Below are 20,070 nucleotides of genomic sequence, written 5' to 3' on the forward strand. Positions count from 1 at the left end.
GTCGTCTGTTCTTCAAACAAAAAAAAGACGCGATCAAACTGAAATGTTACCTTAGACTAATTTTATTTTTTTTTTTGAAGTGTATTAATACTATTGTCTGGAAATACCTCTAAATGACTAATCGGACAGTTTATTTTGTATTTTTTCACATTTTTTGTATTTTTTTAAATTTTTTTAGATTTTTTCATATTTTTATGACCTCAGAATCAATGGCAAAACTGTCCCAACAAATGTTACAAACTGTAATTTTGGTAACAGACACATGGTATGAACGACAATGGTATGACTGTCCAAATAGCTGAGGATCGTACAGATCTATTGTGATTTTTTGCTTAACCAATCATTCTTCGCTAACGTAATACTTATCTCAGTAAAACGTGCGGAGTGGGAAAAGAGACGAACAAGGGATGCATTGCATACGGTCAACATCATGCAATCCATAATGTACATTTAACCAAAATGTATTGTGTGGCTAACAATAGAGAGTAGAATCTACTGAGTAGGCCTACAGCTACCAAACATTACGAACCATTAATTTGTAATGAAATACCTAGGCTTTCGTCGTCTACCTATCAGCCACATTAACGAAAACTTACGCAGGTCATGATTCACAGCATTATATTCTGCGTTTTAGTTATTTCAGACACACGTCATTAAAAAGAGAATTAAATAAGGTGGGCGCATAAATTCTACTGACAAATTGATGTAAAATCCTTTTTTCCATGTGCGGTTGGATAGGATTTTGACGAATTGTCCTAGGCTACTTAATTTTGGAGGAAAACGTGGAAGACCTTCTTCCTGCTTAGGCAAACGAATGCCCGGGTTCATTGTAAAATAAGGGATCAGTGTGAAATTCGATCTCGTCTTTGATCAATGTCAAGTCGTATAAAATTTGTTCTATGAAATTGAGTTTGCTAACAGCAATTTGATTGATGATGGATTGTTTCGGGCAAATGGGCGAAACGCTGCAAACTTCAGCACTTGCCAGTAGTTTGTTCTCTATTTCAATGCTCATCGAGTCAGTAGCTCGACCTATGTCGGATGAAACAGAAGCATCCGTTTCACCCCGAGTTTGCCCTCTACCATCGCCCATGGCTGCCGCAGCCAATGCTCTCCATCTTTCTTTGTTGCTCTGTACTGGTAGATTGATCTGTTCGATGCTAGGAACTCGCTCCAACTCGTCTTTTTTTCCGAAAAGAGTTTTGGTAGGTTTAACAGCCCGTAGATTAGAACCACCTACGTTCGTAAGAGTTCTCGCTATTGGGTGAAACGACAAGTGCGCTGCTAAGTTTACAATTGCCAAGTAAGTATGGCCGTGTTGTTTGAACGATTCTACCATCGTACAAGTCTGCCACTGTGCATTGCGTGCCGTCTTGTTGCTATCCGTTGATTCGCGTGAATGCGTAACTCGTTGACTGTCGGCAGCATTCGTTCCAACTAGGGTCCGCATCACAGCCTCCTGTATATTTTTTTTCAAAAGGCTTTAGGCTTGATTTAAGTTGTAAGTCATGCGGAGTACAATTATCGTGTGGTGAAAATAAAATGTTACCATTGGATGTCCCTTTCTAAACGTTGATTTGGTTGCGCTGGTTAATATTTCATGGTAGTCAGTAACCGTGTTTTGCCATGTTTGGTTTAACTCTTGAAATTTACTGACCACTCTGTCAAAGCCTTCCACGTCCGATATAGTGTTCTACGAAGATACAGTTTCATTCAGGAAGGAATAAACAAGAAAACTAGTTGATGTCTAGGGTAGTTCCCCATATGCGTAAGAACTCCTTTCTGACCTGGTAGTTTTGCAAGAACTCCAGCTTGGTCATTAACTGGGTTAGGTCGCCTTCAAGCTGCTGCATCTGAAAAAACATGGCTTAATAAAACTATAATCTGCAGAAGCTGTTTTCTAAAATTGTGTTATGTACCTGGAGTAGGTGAAGGTGTTGCTCCTCGCTCAGTTTTCGACATTCTTCTTCGTCATTTTCCAGAGCCGATAAAACAGATTCACGAATTTTCAAGTTTGTCTAACGGAATTTCGAAAGTTAAACTGCTATATAAATGAAAGCATAATTGATAGACTCCTTCGACTCAACCTGAAAAAGCTGCAAGCTTTGTAGCTCTTCGTACTCAAGTTGTTCTCTCTTTTCTGCTATTGCTGTTCGTTTTTCAAATGAGGTCACTTCTTCTCGTAATAGCTGTTTCTTACTTTTTGCCAATTTTTGCTCCAGCTCTGTCACCGCTTCTCGTCGATCCTATCATTATTCTGCGTGCAATCAGTTTTTTAAGTAAAAAAAAAAATCCATCACTTACAATTACGCGCATAGCAGTGACGGCATTCGAACGGTGTTTATTCCGAGAAGGTCGGCTTAGGTCCAAACAGGAAAAGCATTTTTTTAAATGTGTATTTTTTTTAAATATCAAATATTTAAAAAATACTTATGTTTAACATACTGCTTACATTAGTTCACTTTGAAGTTCCATTGTAAATGTCTGGCAACCAAAAGCAAGCCGAAGCACAAAAATGTTATAAATTGATTGTTGAATTTCACTATGACAACGGAGACCGAGCGGTATTGCCGAGGCCAGCGCGCTATCTGGCACAACAGTTGAAACTTACCATTATTACATGGTTTTGTTTCCGCTAGAGTCTACTTTACTCCCGACTGTTAAGACTTAAGTTTTCGATCAAAGCTTTTTTTTTTCATATCTGAATCGACCTAGCGTGTCTCTAGTGACAGTTCTTCAATTGATTTTCAAAAAAGTTCTTCAAATAAAAATTTAAAATGATCTGATGGAAGTGCAACCAAGTGCCTTCAGAGGCGTGAATGGTTTTGAAAAATTATTATTTTTCCGTGCTTTTCCTGTGCCCTGCATGTTGAAAAGCGTTTAATCGAAATTTTTTAGGAGATACTTCAGTTTGGTCGTGCACATGAAACTTAATGGATGGATATATTATCTTACCTTCTCCAATGTCAGCATATGCTAGCATATGCTGCTGTAGAAAGGCATCACGTAGTGCCTGAAAATGTTACAGGACGAATTAAGACAATAACACGTTCACATCATTTCCAAATCCGAGCCACTATACTAGTTTTCTGAGGCATATAAAAACAAATAATGACGACTCTTCTGGAATGCATCTCGTATCGTTCCTTTGAACTAGGCTAATTTGTTTCTTCAAAAAAAGAGAAGAGTATACCGGGGGGTTGTTGACTCGTCATTTGGGTGAACGAATTTTAAAATAAAAATTGAGACGCTTGCTGCAGACTGTAATGAGCTATAAATATATCCATAACGATAGCAAAATGTCCAGTAACATTTGGTAAAAATTGAAACGTGAGAAAATAGGAATAAAATAGCTCAATGAATGGAGCTTTAAAGTTATCAGCAAATCTGATATCGCCACGGTCTCCAGATCATTGTTCCATGTGAGCTTCGAGGGTTAAGCTTTGTTGAGAAACAGAAATAGATATGTCCGCGGTTTAACTTGTGATGGCTATTCTACACATTCTTATTAGTATTTATCTATTTAAGACAAAAGAAATTGTAATAATATATTTTAAAAAATGTCAACTACAGTGTTGACTGTATGGGGCAGATACGTTTCCGGCTATGTATCAATTTGGTTATACTATGCCCGACGATACATTGCTATACTATAACATGTATCCCGTACGTATCCACCTCAATATGAGAGTAAACAGAACCCTTATATACCATGAATCTAGTGTGGAAACATCGTTCACAAAGCCTTGATGCAGTTTCCCATTTAATTTTAATGGATTTCATTTACCCAATGTCATAAATGAACATTACGGAATATTCAATAACGCGTACGATCGATTCTGTCTGTAAAAAAAATAACTGTGTAGTATTAATGTAGAAAAAACATAAAAAATTATTTAGGCGTGTTCTGGCTATCCCACGTCGAGCACGGTACTAGCCGATACTATCATACCACTAACTGCAAAAAGGCTTAGCCATTGGGGTAAATTTTCAGTTTCAGTATTTCACCAATAGGACATGAAATGTCTTTTTAAAATCTATAATTGTATAGGCGCTCATGTAACCCACTGGTTCGCTTCGTTGTCAGGCCTTCTATGTCCAAATGGTCTCTGTCACCAAGTCCTTTTTTCATGAGTATGCACACGCAGCTATTATATTTGTTATCTCATTACTACAGAACAGGTTTAACTGCTAAATAAAAAATTCTAAATTCAAGTGAAACGTGGCAAATCTGATTGGTGAAATTTATTCCTGCTGAATATTCCGTTACCGAAAAGTAAGAATAACAACAATTTCAAAAACCTGAACCATACAGTGGAGAAAAAGGAGGAATATAGGGGGCTTAAATGGCATTTAAGATAATGACAGACATTTTAATGCTATATCAGTTTGCATATCGTGAAATATTACTTAAGTCAATTTTACTAATTTGATAAGATGTTTTACGGGCAGTCCAAGTTTGAGGCGCAAAATGTTATGTCGTAGGGATTTCGTAATTCAATTGTAGGAAACGTCGGCTCCTCACTGACATGAATTGGACGAGAACCGACAATATCACCCAGTTCTCGAGAGTTGAAAGTTGCAACCCGTTTACGCTCATCACTAAACCGGGGAAGGAACTTTTCAAAGAAGCTGATCATCTCTCCCGGTTTAACGTCACTAACGAATTTTTTAAAAGTTCGAATATCAGTAAAATGTTTCCATTATGATGCATGTCGTTAGTTATGATCACTCACTGGTATTTGACTGTTTGGGCACGAACCAGACCCGATCCTTCAAATGTGAAGTCACACTCCGTCAGGGTAACTGGCACTGGATTCATGAACGAGAAAGTAGCGAAGCATTCCTGGCCTATCTGGGGATTTCCTCGCACCTGGTAAACGGAGGTTATTTTTAGCATTGAAATTATTTTCTTCCTGAAACAAATAATTGTTTGGGCTTATGTAGTTACCTGAATATCCAATTTTGGTTTATCCAGCTGGAAGTCGTCTTCTGCGCTCTACGATTGCTTAGTCTCTTGCACTGAAGCCATGGCGAACACCTTAATGTGACCGTAATTGACAATTCTGCCACGGTATTCCTCCCAGCTCATATGGAGTTGCAGAGTTTCTCCTATTTGAATTGAAAAACAATAGCTTAAGATACTGGGCTTTCCAAACATTAGAAAAAAAGAACAAAACACTGACGGTTTCCCGGTTGAAGGACAAACTAGCGATCGCTGCGTCCAATACGGCGGGCAGCGACTCCTGTGTAATAGACGGAATGGGCACATAGGTATGTCATGATGGTTCTCGTTTCTTGTGAACGGTTCTGTGAAGTGGCATTGACACCGAATTTTGAAATACCGAGTTGAACAGACTAATCAAATGTTTAGAATACCTGAATTAGCATGCAACTTTTTCTTGCTCAACCAAGTCGAATTGAACGTCTTCATAGGAAGTTCGGAAATCAAAAATGAACTGGGCCCGTTCTAAACTCCAAGCTGAGCTCATTGCTGTCATACGATAAGCAGGTGTGTACCCTGAATCAGCTGGATAGCGTGATTCATCGTAGCAGGGTTTGCGGGTGATGTTCACCGCACTTAGTTGCCCAGCCAAAAATCTGAGACAATTAATTGTACAAGTTTACAATGAATCGCATACTAGTATAGTTAATGATATATTAGCCTGATTTTATCATACTAGCTTGTATTAAGTATGATCATAAAGTAACAATATGCAATTTAATACATGCTAATAAAACAGAAGCAATTAATTATGCTAGTTTTCAATAAATCGCATACTATCAAAATTAATTATTTGTTACTTTACGAACTGGTAATAAAATGTGATATAAAAGTAATATTATGCAGTTTGATACAAGGCGGAGGCAATTATTGCTTAATGTATATATTATTAGAAGTCAATTATTATGAGTTATATTATAGTTTTCAATAGATCGTGCTTCACACCGATTAAACAAAAGTTAACATAGTGCATTGATGTGATTAGTGCGTAAAATTTTGGAAAATTATTATATGACTGTTAAAAAGGATATAATTCTTTCGGGGTTAGCACCCCAGGAATAATGGGAAAAAGCTAAATTTTTACATTTTCCCAAATTTTCGGGGGTGTTTATACCATTCATTATATTATCAAATAATAAACTATAATTTTTTTGGACTTGTGAACGCCTGAACCGAATAAACGAGAATATACCCCGAATATTTTATGGACTTGGAAAGTTGGGAAGAACCAATTTTTCAGGGTATTTTTATTTAGTTTAGCCACTTCAATTCCAAGTATCCGCATAAATACGAAAGTTTAACTTTATAATGTCGATTTATCTGTTTCAAATTATTATGTTAATTCAATTAAGTTAAGTTATCATTATAAATTTCACAAAATCAATTTTTATGAATCGTTGATGTTCGAAAACCAAATTCTATCACGTAAAATCAAATGTTTCCAAATATTAAAAAAATCTCCAAAATTTTTCTATCACCTAACGCACTTGAATCAAATTTGGGTAGATATTTCTTGAGTCAATTACCATTGAAGGTGGCACAGTTGGTAGCACGTTCGGCTACCGATATATAGTTCCGTAGTTCGAAACGCATTGAGTACAATTCTTTCATGTTTCAATTTATTATTTTACTTATGCTAGTATACCACAAGTGGGACATAATTCATTATTCTTTTTATCTAAAAATTATATTTTAGACTTAAGTATGATTCAATACATAATTTATATCGTCCTAAAGTGTCCCAATATAAACATGTATTAAAACATGCATTTAATTGTGTCGGATTTTTGGCTGGGTGACGCACTGATGTTCCTGGATACTGGATCATGTTCCTTTCTCTTTCCCTATCTCTTCTTTCCAGATACGGCGAAGTCATCCCTTGGCCTTTGAAAATGCACCGTTAATTAAATTGTCAAAGAAAAAAGAAAAAAATCCTGTAGGAAATTACTAAAGAGGAAATTGAAAAGTCCATCAGATAGTCTTTGGTTGCGAGACGTGTTATCTAGAGTCTTGTAAATGCCAGTGATATCTTCTACGCTAGCATCGCTGACATCATTATCGGCTCCCGGTCGCTTGGTCAAAATCAATCACCCAACCCTATTATCAGCTACTGATTTTACTTGCATAAATAAAATTTTGAAGTACTTGTTTACTCATATTTGTTTACAGGGATCTTCTTAAATCCTCAATGAGACATTTTGTCTTGTTGGAAGTGAGGGAGTTCAGCGTTGATTTCAGCAAAAAGCTGACATCAAATAGCTGGCCCATTCCCCAAATGCTAATGGTTTCATTGGATTCTTTCAATGTCCTTATCTTTTTGTAATACAATAAAAAAATGAAGAAAAATAAAAAAAAAAACTAGTTTTCATGCCTGATTGAATTCAAATGACACACATAACTTTACTGCAAATAATACCTTTGCATGTGGACAACCCAAGCGTTCATTTAAGAAGACCAAGAAGACCATCAGAACTTTATCGTAGATAAACTACTGAAGGTTTTATGTCTGTGGTTGCACAGCTTTTGAAGATTTAAGGCTGAAAATTATTCAAAAGTCAGGTAAAAACTAGTAATTGACACATTTGAAGAATATGTCAGCACATACTGCTAATTTTCTTATAGAAAACTTTATAAAAAATAAAGTGTCTACAAGGTAGCAGGTCGAAAACATTCCAAATGATGATGTTTTGAGCCCTTGTAACGATTGGCATAAGGAAACAAATGATTAATGAGTAGTAGCCAATTCTACTGTTCACACAAAGATGAATGAGGTTGATTTATACATCCACTCCTAAAAGGCATAGCAGTTGACATCACTAAACGTATGGGTACCCTAAGACATTTTTTTACAGTGTGTGTAAGTTTTCTGAATTACACTCCCAATACAATACTCACTTTAACGGTGTGGAACACTGTATTTAGCTCCTCCCAAGAAGCGAAAGCAGCGCCATCGCCCGCATACGGGAGAATACCCGTCACCACCTCAGAACTCTTTTAGCTCCTTCTGAGTGACGACATTAAAATGTCTGCTGCTTCGTTTGAATCTAGCTCTTCAGTTCTACGCCAACGTGCTCTTTTTTCTTCGGCGAATCCTCCTCGTGGGAATTCACCTATCGATTCGCGAGTATCTGTTCCTGATCATGATATTTTATCTATTTTGCCTAATAGTGTTCGTGGCAACTCACGCGATCGAGATAGTCGTCCACGTGATGGCCATGCTCGTAACATCTCAACTCAGCGCGATCGGGATAATCTTCCTCGTGATAGCCATGCTCGTAGCAACTCAACTCAGCGCGATCGAGGCAATCGTCCACGTGGTAGCCCGTCCCGATCACGATCTCGTTCCATCCCGCGTTCGCGTACACGCTCAGCTTCCAGGATTCGGTCTCGCAGCCGTTCGCCAAACGTGGTTGCTGCCAATGAAAAAACGTTTAACATTTCTGCTTCTAAATCCCGTCAGGTTCGTAAGTGGCTAGTTCAAGGCTTACCTAACAGCGAGGCCAAGGCATTGCGCTTGAACTTCAAGCCAGTCTTCGACAGTTCGTTTGATTTATTTTGCCCTAAGCTGGATGAGTCCATGGAAAGAAAGTGACTGAGAGCCATGAACCTGCCTAAATTGAAAGACTTTCAAGAGACTATGTTGAAGTCAATTCAATATCAGATGATAGACTCAATGCGGCCAATGCTGCATGCCTGGAACCAGATGAGAGCGGACGATCCGTTATTGAACAGTGTAGAATCATCTCTCCGTTTAATGGGCTCTGCGTTTGCAAATGTTTCCAAATTGCTACGTGAAAATGTGATTCGCCATGTGGCGCCGTCCATGAAACCATTGCTGAAGGACCCACGGGCATTCTCTTCTCGTGAGTGTGAGCGTTTGTTTGGCTCTAAATTCATTGACGTCATGGTAAAAGAAGTTGATGACGACGCCAAGTTGGCGAAAATCGGACGCGATGGCGGTCCCTCGCACAGCCAGAATGGTGGCAATTCCAATCGGCGCAATGGCGGCCGCAATCAAAGCTCGTACGTCAGCCGTGATAACCAGAGTAGTGGTTTCAACAAAGGCGGGAAGAGGGACAAGGGGAACCCCTACTTCAGGCAGACGGCCCAGGGCGCCAACAACAGGTATGTCTGTTCTCATGGTTTCACACCCCCTATTTTTCTGAAAATGTCTCCCGTTCAGTCACATGTTGGGGGTCGTTTGAGCAAATTCACAGACGCATGGCTCTCTCTCTCTCTTTCTGATGATCAATGGATCTTGCCTACAGTCAATCACGGTTATGCCATTGACTTTTGTTCTTTTTTTTTTCTTGTTCGGTGGCCAAACCTTTTCTTGGTCTTTTTCGCGTGTGTGTGTATCTTTGGCGCAGCCCCTCTACTGTCTCGTTCGCTTTGAAGGTTTTTTTGGTCGTTGTGGACAAATGAAAGCCATAGGACATTGGCCGTGATGAAAGGCAACTGGAATCTGGTGAAGACAGCTGGATCGTTTTATTATTGACTCGGAGAAAAGTCAGACAAACAGCGTGTGTTTTTGTAAAAAAGAAAGGAAAAAAAAAAAAAAAAATGGGTTTAGATCACAATTGGTTGTTTGCCCGTTGGCTTGTTGTGGTGGTCATGGTAGCGATTCCTACGGCAGTTGAAACTTTTTGCCCGTCCATGTGCCAATGCGACGACAGTCTACTAGAGACCAGCGGTTCTGGCTCGAAACTCGATTCTGTGCCCATCTTGTTGAATCCTTCGTTGCGCTCGTTACACTTGGCCCACAACCGCATCGCTTCTCTTAGACAATCTGTCAGTTTTTACGGCGAATTGCGCCGTTTGGATCTCAGCCACAATGGTCTCCATTCGTTGGGTTTGCTCCATTTCCAGCCGCTTGGCCAGCTCGAATGGCTCAATGATTCCAACAATTTTTGGTCTCTTCCTTGGAAATGGAATCGTTTGCCGGACTCGCATCGCTCACCGTCCTCGATCTCAGCGCTAATCGGCTCACTCGACTGACGGATGACCTGTTCGCCGAACTACCTTCGATTGTCACGCTCATCCTCAGTGGCAATAAAATTCAAACGGTGGTCAGCGGAGCGTTCGATTCGCCCCGCAAACTGCACACGCTGCGTCTCGAAGACAATAATTTGGGTAACGTCCCTACGGCCGCTCTAGTCCCCCTGGCCGCTGGTTTGCGATCGTTGTATCTCGGCAAAAAAATCTGATCGAGACGTTGGAAGACGGAGCGTTCCATCATCTTGCCCGTTTACGGCTGTTGGCCCTTAACGACAACGCCATTGACCGCGTCGATCCTCTGGCCTTCGACTCGCTCGTTTCGCTCGATGCGCTGGATCTCAGTAACAATTGATTGGATGGACCCATTGAGGCTTTTACGACCGTTTCGCCGTTGACCCATCTGGATTTGTCTGGTAATATGTGGCGCCTATTGCCGGCCAACTTCTTGTCCGGCCTGCCGCGTCTCCAGACGCTCAACGTTTCTTATATGGAATACTTGCGGTCGGTTGATCCGGCCGTTTTTTCACAAGACGCGGCCCGCCATCACCAATGGATCTGTCGTTACGATCTCCACCTCACCTAAAGTCTTAATTTATTTGGACTCCTTGCCCAATAATTCCGATCTCGGTGCCGCTGTCTTATCTAAAAAGTTAGCCACTTTATTGGCTCTGGCCACTATCTCTCGTGTATCTGAAATTATGTCTATTTCCTTTCATTCATTAAGATTTTCCCCAACAGCAGCCAGTTTCTCTCTCACCCGACCGAAGAAAGCGCAGCCGCAGTGCTGCTGCCTCTAAAGCCGTAAAGCAAGGTATCCCGGTGGATACCGTCCTTAAAACAGCTAACTGGTCGAGAGAATCGACTTTTCAAAAATTTTATCATCGCGAGTTAGTTGGTACCACGGTAACGGAAGCAGTATTATCTCAAATAAGTTCCGAGTGATTGATCTTTAAAGTCACCGTTAAAGTGAGTATTGTATTGGGAGTGTAATTGTTAATTGTACTCAATTAGCTCCACCTTAACTGGGTGTGGACACGATGTATTACAGCCATTTGACGCAACACAAAAACAAAAGAAAAACGGATTGTCTTCTTCGGGCGATAACGCCCCTTGCCACCTCAGACGCTTTTCGGCTTTGACGCAACGCAGTCATGGCTGGTTCTAGCCCAAGTTCAAGTCCTAGTTCCAGTTCCAGTTCAAATTCATCAAGAGATTCTCGTCGAAACAATCGCGATCGTGATCGAGCAAATCGCAACCGTGAAAGAAGAGACATCAACCAGGAAGATCAAGATATCCTAGACCGGGCACGTGAGCAAGAACTGCGAGACCGTGAACTACAGGCCCAACGAGAGCGTGAGCAGCAAGATGAAGACCGACGGAGGCGAGGAGAACAGCCGCAAGAAGGCGATGCAGGTGGTGCTGGTGGCGCGGGAGGTGCTGGTGGTATCGGCGTTCCTGAACCCCCAAGAGAGAACCTGCCACGAAAATTTGCAGTCCCCAGAAGACGCATGCGGGTCGTCAGAGACTGGATGACTTCAACCCTGAGTCCTTCGGAAGCCAAGCAGCTACGGGAGAGTTTTTTGCCCAGTTTTTCTGACACTGATTTTGATTTAAAATGTCCTCAGGTGGATTCCTCTCTTGCCCGTCGTTTCAAAGATCTCAAGTGCCCCGAAATGGTGAAGGCGGAGGCTACTGAAAAAACCCTGAAAGCTGAACAGTATAAGGTCCTAGATGTCGCTCGCCCTCTTCTTTATCTGAAAGAGCAGATGGCCGAAGGAGAACTTCAAAACTCGCCCATGGCGGAGGCTGTCGATGTCGCCCTGCGTTTGTGGGGCCACACTTTCCATGGAATCACGGCCAACCGCCGCGAAAATTTATTGAAGGTGTCCGATCCGAAGTTCGTCTCCTTGTTAAAGGAACCGAAACGTTTTAAGGCTAAACAGTGTGGAGCCCTGTTCGGCAGTCACTTCATTAAGGAGATGGTTAGAGAGGCGACTAACGACCAGAAATTGAGGAACATCGGACGCCCGGCAGGCCAATCATCGAGCTTCAAAAGTCGCTATCCACCCACCAGCTATAATCCTAGAAATTCCGCAAGCGGCTATCATCGTAACGGCTTCAATGGTGGCAACCGAGGCGGCAACTTCGGTGGTTCCAACAACTCGAATGGAGGCTATAGGAACAACAAGCAGAAATCGAGCCAAAGGTATGTGCCAATTTTATCGGCGCCTAAACAAGCCGCGTGTTCTCCCCCGGTTGGGGGTAGGTTAAAATTTTTCGTAGATTTCTGGCACTCGATTTCGAATGATCCGTGGATCATTCAGAGTGTAAGCGAGGGCGTCCAAATTGATTTCGTGTCCCCCTGTTTCAAACACACCCCCAGGGTAATATGCAGATGGGCAAAGATCAGTTAGAAATCTGTGATCAGGAAGTAAAATCTCTTTTGGAAAAGGGGGCCATCGAACCGATCGAACCAGAAGGGGGTTTTATCAGTGGTGTATTTGTGATCCCGAAACGTACAGGAGGTTTCAGGCCCATCGTAAATTTAAAAGCGCTCAACAAGTTTGTTAGGCCCGTTCACTTTAAAATGGAAGGTATTCCCCTCCTCCAAGAGCTGATCCGCCCAGGTGATTTCTTTACTAAAATTGATCTGAAAGATGCGTATCTAACCCTCCCCCTGCGCAAGGAGGATCGGAAGTTTGTAAAAGTAAAATGGGGGAGGTTTTCTATCAGTTTAAAACCCTGGCCTTCGGTTTGTCGTCCGCACCTTGGATTTTTACTAAAGTTTTAAAGCCAGTCATAACTTTCCTAAGGAAACAAGGGGTCCGTCTCATAATTTACCTTGACGACATTCTTTTGCTTAACAATTGCGAGGAAGGGGCGAGGAAAGATTTTTTATTAGCCAAAGAAATATTAGGAAACTGCGGTTTTTTAATAAACATTGAAAAAACTATCGAAAAGCCAACGCAGATCATTGAATATCTGGGTTTGATTGTAAATTCCCTCCACCTTTCCCTCTCTCTTCGTCAGGAGAAGTTGGTCGAAATTTTGTATTTATGTAACGACTTAATGAAGCGTGAAACAGCTTCGCTCCGGGAGATTTCGAAAATTTTAGGGAATTTAGCTTGGGCAGTCAAATGCATTCCTTTCGCACAGGCCCACTACAGAGCACTGCAACGTTTTCATATAAATGAAAATTCTAGATTCAATGGATCACTTAGCGCTATCGTGAAGCTAGACAGAGAGTCGCGGGACAATCTAAAATGGTGGGTTGACAACATTGAATCCTTAAACGGCCGGGCCATGACAGCTGTAGAACCCGATATTATTATATACTCGGACGCGTCAAAAAAAGGATGGGGGGGAGTAAAAAACGGTGTTACGACAAGAGGCCCTTGGTAGGAAGATGACAGGGATCGACACATTAATGAGCTCGAATTACTGGCGGGTCTGTTTTCATTGAAAGCTTTTACGGGGAATTTATGCAGAATTTCCGTCCGTCTTATGATGGATAATTTCACGGCAGTGCAATATGTAAACAAAGCAGGTGGGACCAAGTCAGCCAATCTGAACGCTATCATGTTAGATATCGTATCTTGGTGTGAAAGTAGACAGACTGCGATCCAGGCGGTACACGTACCAGGTATTTTGAATGTGGTTGCAGATCACCAGTCCAGGCTGAATCTGGAAGCCGGCGATTGGAAACTACGGCCGGACTATTTCCAGCAAATAGCGTCCCTGTGGAACCCGCAAATAGATTTATTTGCAGCAGCTTGGAACCGTCAGCTGGACAAGTTCATCAGTTGGCAGCCACAGCCGGACGCGATGGCAGTGGATGCATTCACGAGGGATTGGGGCAAATTGAGAGGCTATGCGTTCCCGCCGTTCAAACTCATTCACAGATGCTTGTTAAAGATCTGGAGGGATCAAGCGGATGCGCTTCTGCTGACGCCGGTCTGGCCAGAACAACCTTGGTGGCCAACAATAATGGAGTTGGCATACCAACCGCCTCGTATCCTGAAACCGGTGGCGAATCTACTGTCGGATCCGGAAGGGAACCCTCATCCACTGCTGGCTCGAGGGTCACTGCTAATGGTCGCATGGGCCTTATCAGGCAAAGACTCGAAAACAAAGGCCTTTCGGACAAAGTGGTCCACCTACTCCTGGCAGGAAATCGTGAGGCCACATCAACTGCCTACCAGAGCTGCTGGAACGGTTGGGTCAGTTGGTGTACAGAACGGGATCAAGATCCCGTGTCTCCTGCTCTAGGTACGATTCTAGAATTTTTGTCCGACTTCCACGGAAAAGGTTTGGCTTATAGATCGATCAATGTGTATCGTTCGATGCTCTCGGGTACGCTGGAACAGATGGAAGGCTATGATGTCGGCAAGCATCCATTAGTCATCAAGTTAATGCAGGGAATTTTTAATTCCACTCCACCGAAGCCAAAATATGCCGAATTTTGGGATGTCGGGGTTGTCTTGCGCCATTTACAATCACTTGGACCGGATGTAGACTTGAGCCTCACCTCCTTGTCGCATAAACTTGTCATCTTGTTAGCTCTTACATCCTTATTTAGAGTTTCCGAAATTGCAGCAATTGATTCGGAGTCAATAGTTTTCTCGGGTCCAGTCGTGAAGTTCGCCTTATTGAAGCTGAGGAAGAATCAACGCAAGTCGAACGATATCCAATCCTTCTCTTTGTGTAAGCTGGACCCCCCTTCCAACCTTTGCCCAGTCCTGTGCCTTGAAAGGTACGTAAATTTGACTCGATCGTTCAGAGAAAGCCGGCCCCCTTCCAGCCTGATTTTGGGCATTAAATCTCCACACGCTCCAATCGGAGCTTCATCTATTGCCCGTTGGATTAAATCGGTGTTAGCCGACGCAGGGGTCGACACATCGGTATATAGCGCTCATTCTACCCGCGGGGCTTCGGCCTCCAAAGCTAAATCTTCCGGCCTGCCTATCGAAACAATCCTTCGTACGGGTAGCTGGGCAACGGAAAGTGTGTTTTCCTCACACTATAATAAAAGAATCGTCTCCGAAAATTTCCAAAATGCAATTCTGGGAGTAGAGTGAATACTAGACTTCTAAATCACCCAGTTAAGGTGGAGCTAATTGAGTACAATTAGGAAATTGCTCGAGATCGCGTAGCGATCGATGAGCAGTTGGAATTGTATGAAATTAGAGAGACCTTAACTAAGTTAAGGCACCCACCCACCATCCCAACAGTTGATAAATGTTCTTTTTTGTATTCACAGGGGTCGCGGCAATGGCTATTGACCGTCACTCAGTCATCAAGATGCAGAGGATTCCGTTACCCACAGAAGAATTACTATTTATTAGTTATGCATAGGAAGCCTCAAAGGTCTGAGGTGGCAAGGGGCGTTATCGCCCGAAGAAGACAATCCGTTTTTCTTTTGTTTTTGTGTTGCGTCAAATGGCTGTAATACATCGTGTCCACACCCAGTTAAGGTCTCTCTAATTTCATACAATTCCAACTGCTCATCGATCGCTACGCGATCTCGAGCAATTTCCTAATTCCACGAGGTCGCGAAGCGACCGAAGTGGAATTTTAATTAGAGGACTAATTAAAATACGAGACTTTAACGGTCTCTATTTCCCACCCGCCACCCATTTAATTAATCATTAAAAAAAAAAAAAAAAAATTTTATGTTTTGTTTTTCCTTTCAGAGGTGGCAACAAAAACTTCAAGTACAACCAACGCAGCTAATCACCGGGTTGTCTTGTTCCAGAGGTCAAGAACTTTTAAGAAGTCATTCATTTGTTTTGTTTATTCATGTCTAACCTCTTACACCCCTCGAACTTATTTGTGTTTCATATGTAAAGAGTTCTGAGGTGGTGACGGGTATTCTCCCGTATGCGGGCGATGGCGCTGCTTTCGCTTCTTGGGAGGAGCTAAATACAGTGTTCCACACCGTTAAAGTCTCGTATTTTAATTAGTCCTCTAATTAAAATTCCACTTCGGTCGCTTCGCGACCTCGTGGAATTAACAATTCAAACAACAAATAGAGTTGGCTAACGTCCGAAGTTGCCAGTTCGATGAAATTGTGAAAAAAAAATTGGACACGAACTAGTAAGTAACAGTTCTTGCAGAGTAATAGAATACTGGTGTAGCCACGGCCATGTTAACTCCCCCTCTCGGATTTTTTCCCAAAAGTTGTTGCCAATTTCGCGTATCGATTGTGAGAAAATGAGGCAAGATATCGATTTAAGTGTCCCATAACCGTAACGCCACCTATGAATTGAGTTTTAAGGGTTGTTGTTGTTATAACAACCCATATGTTTATACATACTTTTTTTCACACTAATTAATTAAGCCACTTAAAAGGCAATGGAAGGGCCCGCCATAAGCGTGGCTACACTAGTATTCTATTACTCTGGTAATACTTTTCCAATTCAGGAAATGTTCTAGAATACAAATGGGTATGGTATATATAATGTTCATTTCTTTCACTTTGTAAATACTCAATCTCTTTTTCCGTTCTTTTTTTCATCTTTTCCTCTTCCTCTTCCTCTTCTATCATCGATTCTTCGGTGCAGTCGGTTATGGTATATTTTCCCCCGATCTCTAAAAGCAGTATTTGGGATAAAATACTGTCTATGTCTTCCACATTTTCGTCGCCGACAGAAATAGAGAGTGAATCAGACATGTCGTCCAGCAGATTTTGTGCCGCCATGATGTATGAACCATGAACTCTCAAGCATTGCACTGCACAAATTTCTATGCATAGCGCCCTTTTTTCTTCGTCGTCAGCAGTATGAAAGTCAATATTTGACCAATAGATGGCCGATGAAAGGAAACTTAAAACCCAAATAAAAGCAGACAAAATTATTATATAAGTTTTCCAAGAAAAATTACACACGTTGACAAAGAGCACGCCCCGTCCACAGTAAAAAAAACAAATAAACAGGTAGTATATTATAAAAGAACTGGTTATTGACAAGACAGGGAGTATACTCACGAATATCACAATATTGGATGGGGGACCATCCTCACAGAAATGATCACAGACATTCTCGCATCTGTTTGCAGTCCTAGGCCATCTGGGCGATCAAGAGGTCTAGCCAGCTCTGCGACGCCTCCTACAGCACACATGCAACGCGATGGGACTAAATTGCGTATTCAAGCCGGCTTAGGAATGGAATGTGCAATTACAGGTGCTTTGCACGCAGATCTCGCCACCAGCCTCACCTTTAACTGCACATTTCATTCGCCTCAATGGAATGTGACTAGACAATTGTGGGATTTCCCACAACTGCTTAGTCACCAGCTTTCCCTAGCTTAGTCACCAGCTTTCCCTACCTTGCCTTAAAATGAGTTATCAAGCCTTTTATACAGTGAATTTTGATGGTAAAACACCATTGGCGACCAGATGAGTGATTGGTGGATTTAACTATTTTTTTACGTAACCTCAGATGTCAGATCACGAACTTGAAAACGAAAAAGTGAACTATATTCGGAAACTTTCATTCTTCTTATCTGTCAACATTCAAAGATGATACGCTAATTAATAGATTTATAAAAAGAGTTATGCTATTCACCTATTTGCCTCCTAACCTACGTCTACGCAGGATTCAGCCTCCTCGGCTGATTGGCAGGCAGATGATGAGTGGTACAGTAGGTGTGGTTAACATTTCTAAAACGTAACTTTTGATCAACAATTCATAAGCGAAGAAGTGAAGCAGAGAACTAAATAATTTAACTTTGATTCTCTTTATATGTCAACGTAAAAAAAAAGTATTCTATAAAGAGTTGTGCCATTGACCTATTGGGGACTAGGTAAGGCGAGGTGAGCGATTGCTTCGGAGTATACGCCCTGCGGCCGATATTGGAACTAAAATAAACTTGTGCATTCGGATATAGTTATTTCAGGTGAGCTGGCAAATTTGATTTGTTTAATCTGAATTTAATTTGTATTGATATACGAACAGATGGAAATAGAAAGGAGACTACTACGAAACCCAATGGAATTGGAGCCGGCTGATCATCATTTGAAGTTTCCCAGTTGATGAAACAGCCTTTGTACATGAACCAATCGGGCACACACAAAAAACGGACAAGAAGCATATTGCAGTATAATAATTTATTTCATTCTTCACTTTTTTAGGAAAGTTGTTAGGATGTGTCTGAACAATGTTTCAAAAAATAGCGGCGTTAATATTTTTCTAAAAACATTATATCTTTCCTGAAACTTGCTTCCTGAAAACGAATTTACGAAGAAAAAGGAACACGCCGGTAGATTAACATGGAACATTTTCGATGAAAGGTGAATATATTTATGTAATAAAGTTAATTATTGTGCTTTATCAACAACTAAGAACAGATTTAAAAATGGTTCAAACTAGAAATGGTTACCGTAACGAGACATCATCGAGAAGGACGTCAGTAAGCATACCAGAACATAAATTGAAAGAGTCTGCGATGTCCCCGCCCCGATCAATCCAACCAATATCATCGGAAGTTAATTTGGATGAAGCCAATCAAATTGCGATCATCCTTTTCTTTTGTTTAACGCACATAGTCACACCAGCGCTTAAAGCATTTCTATGCGACAACGGCTTACAGTTACCCGCCACTATTGACTATGACTATGCGAAAATGCAAAATGGTAAGAAGAATTTACATTAACCGCAAAAGAATGGCTGACTTTCTTGACGCGTCCTATTCTATTACCAGTGCCACGTTTAGGAAAGCTATCAACGCGCGCAACGATATATGTCATCTGAAATATCTATCACTAAGCGAACACTGGAAGCAGTACACCTCCGTCTGGAGGACATTGTGTCTCAGTATTGGCAACCCGGAGGCCGCCGTCAAAGCGAGTGCAAGTCATCTACAACTTCTTGATTATGCGTGAATATAGAGGAGCAATCGAGAACCAAGTTTTTCTCCTAACCAGTCAAGATTATAATGTAAACGTAGGTTTTGGTCTTGGTTGCATTTTGTTCGGCTGCCTCCCCAAGTACGTGGCTCCGTCTCTGCGGAATTTTCTAATCGACGAGAAGAATCAATCTACGTCAACGGCTCTCGATGCTTTTGATAATTTAAAACACATGATTTCAGAGCAAAAGTGTGATTCTAATTACCTCTCAAAGGGAGGAGATATCAGAAATGATATTGCGCTTCTTAAGCTATCTATGAAGGCTAGGAATAATTCATGTCATGGATTTTTTTCTTTAGTCTTTCAGTACTGGGAAAATTATTTGGAAGCCTGGATACAGCTCATGGAGATAATCAACGCTCGAACAGCATCTGCAGAAATGCAAGGTATACTAGAAACTCTCATGACTTCTATGAACGAAAATCAACAAATACATCTAGCAAACGTTCTTTCTTGGCTAACTAATCCAGTGATTCCGGATATCTTAACCGGAATAGTAGAATCAGTAATAGTAAATTTCGTATGTAGAACGACCGGCTAATGTCATCGAAGATGGGAAAAGCACTGATTTTTATTCCCGTTTTTGTCTTTGCCCAATCACTGGATTAGTTAGCCAAGAAAGAACGTTTGCTAGATGTATTTGTTGATTTTCGAAGTTTTACAAAGTGAAAGAAATGAACAGAGGAAAACAATAAATATAAAAATTTGCAAAGAAATGATGGAAGAAGAAGAGGAAAATGAAAGCTGAGGCAGCTTTTTGTCGACATTTGCCTCTTCTGTAATCCCTCCGACGCTCTGCATCTGTTTGAAATCAACCTGAACCATCTGATGGAAGACTACATTAGAAGCGGGCATGAAGCCAACGTGGCCAAGAACTTGACGATGAAATGGATTCAGGACAAGCTACGTCTCCACAATCAGACGATGGAAGATCTCTCCTTGCCTGTCCCGGATTTCCATCTCATTAACCAACTGGTCGAAGCTCAGATGGAAGAGAACAACGAAAACAGTCAAAGAATTTATTATTTGACTCAATTGATTCAAAGAGAAAAGAGACTGATGGGCGAAATGATGTTGGCGCAACTCAACGACGGGTAATGTGCGGCCTTTCACGTGAAATGTGAGAACATTTAAGCTGGAAGAAACCTCCGCTAGAAGGTAC

At 41.4% G+C, this 20,070-nt stretch overlaps 3 protein-coding genes, 1 long non-coding RNA gene and 1 pseudogene across 5 annotated transcripts; 3 read left to right on the top strand and 2 right to left on the bottom strand.

The window, feature by feature from the left end:
* Positions 1-601: 601 nt before the first annotated feature.
* LOC116917071 lies at positions 602-2,557 on the bottom strand. Of its 2 annotated transcripts, none has more exons than XM_032922434.2 (7): positions 2,453-2,557; positions 2,305-2,359; positions 2,088-2,246; positions 1,920-2,018; positions 1,788-1,853; positions 1,550-1,693; positions 602-1,459 (listed from the first exon to the last, which is right to left on the bottom strand). In XM_032922434.2, exons 1-7 carry the CDS (start codon positions 2,473-2,475, stop codon positions 803-805), a joined length of 1,203 nt encoding a protein of 400 aa, XP_032778325.2. In that variant the 5' UTR covers positions 2,476-2,557; the 3' UTR covers positions 602-802. The 2 variants fall into 2 exon arrangements, with proteins under 2 accessions (XP_032778325.2, XP_032778326.2); XM_032922435.2 differs by having other exon boundaries at positions 2,431-2,508.
* A 1,673-nt stretch (positions 2,558-4,230) lies between these two features.
* LOC123469719 lies at positions 4,231-5,582 on the bottom strand. The gene is made up of 4 exons (XR_006643033.1): positions 5,380-5,582; positions 5,187-5,310; positions 4,737-5,112; positions 4,231-4,659 (listed from the first exon to the last, which is right to left on the bottom strand). It is a non-coding gene; the product is annotated as an uncharacterized LOC123469719 (long non-coding RNA).
* Positions 5,583-8,582: 3,000 nt separating this feature from the next.
* On the top strand, positions 8,583-9,544 carry LOC123469984 (annotated as a pseudogene).
* A 7-nt stretch (positions 9,545-9,551) lies between these two features.
* LOC123469985 (TLR4 interactor with leucine rich repeats-like) lies at positions 9,552-10,958 on the top strand. The gene is given in 3 exon segments (XM_045169388.1): positions 9,552-9,913; positions 9,916-10,197; positions 10,200-10,958. Coding segments are annotated over 3 exon segments (783 nt in total). The 5' UTR covers positions 9,552-9,568; the 3' UTR covers positions 10,356-10,958.
* Positions 10,959-10,998: 40 nt separating this feature from the next.
* Positions 10,999-15,472, top strand: LOC116936404. The gene is made up of 3 exons (XM_045169387.1): positions 10,999-12,209; positions 13,668-14,272; positions 15,264-15,472. The coding sequence occupies exons 1-3, from the start codon at positions 11,155-11,157 to the stop codon at positions 15,356-15,358; spliced, it is 1,755 nt and encodes a 584-aa protein (XP_045025322.1). The 5' UTR covers positions 10,999-11,154; the 3' UTR covers positions 15,359-15,472.
* Positions 15,473-20,070: the final 4,598 nt, after the last annotated feature.

The sequence above is a fragment of the Daphnia magna genome, linkage group LG2 (assembly GCF_020631705.1).
Source record: "Daphnia magna isolate NIES linkage group LG2, ASM2063170v1.1, whole genome shotgun sequence".
In the NCBI taxonomy this organism is placed as follows: domain Eukaryota; kingdom Metazoa; phylum Arthropoda; class Branchiopoda; order Diplostraca; family Daphniidae; genus Daphnia; species Daphnia magna.